This window comes from Ranitomeya imitator, chromosome 4, assembly GCF_032444005.1.
Source record: "Ranitomeya imitator isolate aRanImi1 chromosome 4, aRanImi1.pri, whole genome shotgun sequence".
NCBI lineage: Eukaryota > Metazoa > Chordata > Amphibia > Anura > Dendrobatidae > Ranitomeya > Ranitomeya imitator.
The window spans coordinates 455566183-455569674 of NC_091285.1; the positions used below are offsets into that span (position 1 = coordinate 455566183).

The window sequence follows — 3492 nt, forward strand, 5'->3', positions numbered from 1 at the left end:
ATCAACCATAATGAGACACCAAGGAATAATTCATTCATTTATTAAGTTATATTCCTATGGGTATATTGCTGCAGAATTGCTTTTCTCCAGACACCATATTCAGAGAATTTTCTTATAAAAGACACATAGACAGCATAGATTGATATCATCAATTCCTACATCATTTCTCTCAGTCTTTAGAAGATATTATCTGTGACTAAAGGTTTCCTGAACTGAATAACAAGTTTGGTCTAGTAATATCGCCAAGAGCAAACACAGATAAATGCTTACTTAACAATTGTTTCTTAAGTTGATACTATATGATTAGCACTTCACCTTAGATGATTATGTATTTGATTAATCTAGGTGTTATTATCATAGGTATCCTAATCATATATAAAGACTGGGGCTCAGAACTATTTATCACATCCAGACTCAGAACACTAAAATGAAATTTACTTACTAATAAATGTGAAATATTTCATCATGATTTTTTTTGTAATTATATAAGGCAAATTATATAAGAAGTCATCATTAATGACCTCTGAGGATGTCAAGGGCACCATCAATATGAAGAGAGGAATTTCTAAACAAGCAAGCACTGATCAATGGAGAACTAACGGTAACTTAAATTCTTACAATGCCTTAATATAGTTCCTGGAATGATATTGCGAGTGCATTAACTTAGGATTTTCTTTTGCCATTTTCTGTGGTGTTATGAAAAAGGAGCTGACAGTCGGCATTAGGTACCCTATAGATGGTATTTTTGGTCTTCAACATCACTAGTCATCTTTAGATTAACTTAATATCTATAATTAAAACATAAGTGATCATGAAGATATTTTAAAAGATGTCCGACTGTACCGCCTTTCTTTTGGTTCAGTGTATGTTTGGCAATAATCTGATATAATCTGAGAGTTCATTTACTTGTAATTTAGAATTATTTTGACGTTGTTTTGGTGAAAATTAGCACCGCATGGATTGACCTGTGGTGGGCTGGTGCTTATACCCAGAAGCCAAACTCAACTAGCAGAGCAGATAAGGAAGAGTGAAAGAAGAAATAATCATCTTTATGTTCTTATTTTTATATAGTTTTGTAACTATTTGTTTTATATGGTTTTAGATTAATTTCCACATACCAGACATCTATATTATTCCTTTTGCTTGCAGATTTGGACCAATACAGCTTTTAATGAAAACCTGGAGGAATAATTGTTCTGCAATGTCCATCCTTGTATTGTGTGTATGAATGCAATGGAGCAAAGAAACAGAACATTTGTCACAGAATTCATTCTCTCTGGTGTCTCCTCCAACCCAGACCTCCAGCTTCCTCTCTTTCTGCTCTGCCTGTTAGTCTACATGATAACTTTGCTGGGAAACCTTATGATCATTGTATTAATTAGAGTAACCCCCGGACTGCAGACACCAATGTACTTCTTCCTCATGAATTTATCATTTGTAGATGTCCTTTATTCATCAACTATTACACCGAATATTATGGTTAACCTCTTCTCTGAACGTAAAACGATCACCTTCATTGCTTGTGGAATACAGTTATTCCTCTTCATTGATCTGGCGAGCTCAGAAGCAATGTTGCTTGCGGTAATGGCCTATGACCGATTTGCAGCTATATGTAAACCACTATATTATAATATAATTATAAGCAAAGCAGCATGTTGGAAACTTGTATTCTCAGTATACACTGCAGGATGTCTGAACTCATTCATACATACATATTGTGCATTTACATTACCATTTTGTGGGTCTAATCGTGTCAACCATTTCTATTGTGATATCAATCCCATCTTAAGACTTTCATGTAAAGATACATTTCTTAACCAAGTTTTCTTATTTGTTTTTGCTGGTTCTATTGAAGTAGGCTCTTTTTTATGTATTGTGATATCATATGTCTACATTATATTTGCCATACTTAGACTTGGGTCTACTAGAGGTAGGAGCAAGTCTTTATCCACTTGTGTCTCTCACTTTACTTGTGTAGCCTTATTCTACTGCCCGGTTTTCTCCATGTACTTACGACCAAATTCTGCATATGCAGAGGATCAGGACTGGGTAGTGTCAGTGTTCTATACAGTAGTGATACCTATGTTAAATCCTATTATTTACAGCTTTAGAAATCAAGATGTGAAACATGCACTGGTAAATTTTAAAGTGTTTAGATATTAAAATTACTGTGGTTTTCGGACTTTTAGACGCAACGGTCCATAAGATGCACCTAGGTTTTAGAGGAGGAAATTAGAAAGAAAATTGAAGCAAACAATGTGTTCACTTCTGTACTTAATATTCCTTATCCTGGTAAATACAGTCCTCTCATCCCCATCCTGCTATGCATGGTCCCCTCATTCCTATCCTGGTACACATAGCCCCCTTATCCCTATCCTGGTATGCATGGCCCCTTCATACTTATCCTAGTATGCATGGCACCCACATCCCTATCCTTGTATACATGGCCTCCTCATCCCCATCCTAGTATGCATGGCCTCCTCATCCCTATCCTGGTATGCACGGCCTCCTCATCCCTATCCTGGTGTGCATGACCTCCTCATTCCTATCCTGGTATGCAAGGCTCCCTCATCCCTATCCTGGTATGCTTGGCCCCCATCCCTATCCTGATATGCATGGCCTCGTCATCCCTATCCTGGTATGCAAGGCTCCCTCTTCCCTATCTTGGTATGCATGGCCTCCTCATCCCTATCCTGGTATGCACGGCCTCCTCATCCCTATCCTGATGTGCATGACCTCCTCATTCCTATCCTGGTATGCATGGCCTCCTCATCCCTACCCTGGTATGCAAGGCTCCCTCATCCCCATCCTGGTAAGCATAGCCCCCATCCCTATCCTGATATGCATGGCATCGTCATCCCTATCCTGGTATGCAAGGCTCCCTCATCCCTATCCTGGTATGCATGGCCTCCTCATCCCTATCCTGGTATGCATCACCTCCTCATTCCTATCCTGTTATGCATGGCCTCCTCATCCCTATCCTGGTATGCCAGGCTCCCTTATCCCTATTCTGGTATGCATGGCCCCCTCATCTCTATCCTAGTATGCATGGCCTCCTCATCCCTATCCTGGTATGCATGGCCTCCTCATTCCTATCCTGGTATGCATGGCCTCCTCATCCCTATCCTGGTATGTATGACCTTCTCATCCCTATCCTGGTATGCATGGCCCCCCTCATCCCTATCCTGGTATGTATGGCCCCCTCATCCCTATCCTGGTATGCATGGTCCCCTCATACCTATCCTGGTATGTATGGCCCCCTCATCCCTATCCTGGTATGCATGACCCCCTCATCCCTTTCCTGGTATGCATGGCCCCCTCATCACTATACTGGTATGCATGGCCTCCCCATTCCTATCCTGGTATGCATGGCCTCCTCATCCCTATCCTGGTATGCCAGGCTCCCTTATCCCTATTCTGGTATGCATGGCCCCCTCATCCCTATCCTGGTATGCATGGCCTCCTCATTCCTATCCTGGTATGCATGGCCTC

The 3492-nt window shown here is 40.8% G+C and overlaps 1 protein-coding gene across 1 annotated transcript; it reads left to right on the plus strand.

Moving 5' to 3' along the window:
• Nucleotides 1–1159: 1159 nt before the first annotated feature.
• On the plus strand, nt 1160–2163 carry LOC138674553 (olfactory receptor-like protein COR4). Its single transcript, XM_069762376.1, has one exon. It carries the CDS (start codon nt 1225–1227, stop codon nt 2161–2163), a length of 939 nt encoding a protein of 312 aa, XP_069618477.1. The 5' UTR covers nt 1160–1224.
• Nucleotides 2164–3492: the final 1329 nt, after the last annotated feature.

Coding starts and splice junctions, on each gene's coding strand:
- LOC138674553 (XM_069762376.1), top strand. CDS start 1,225: ATGAATGCAATGGAGCAAAGAAACAGAACATTTGTCACAGAATTCATT.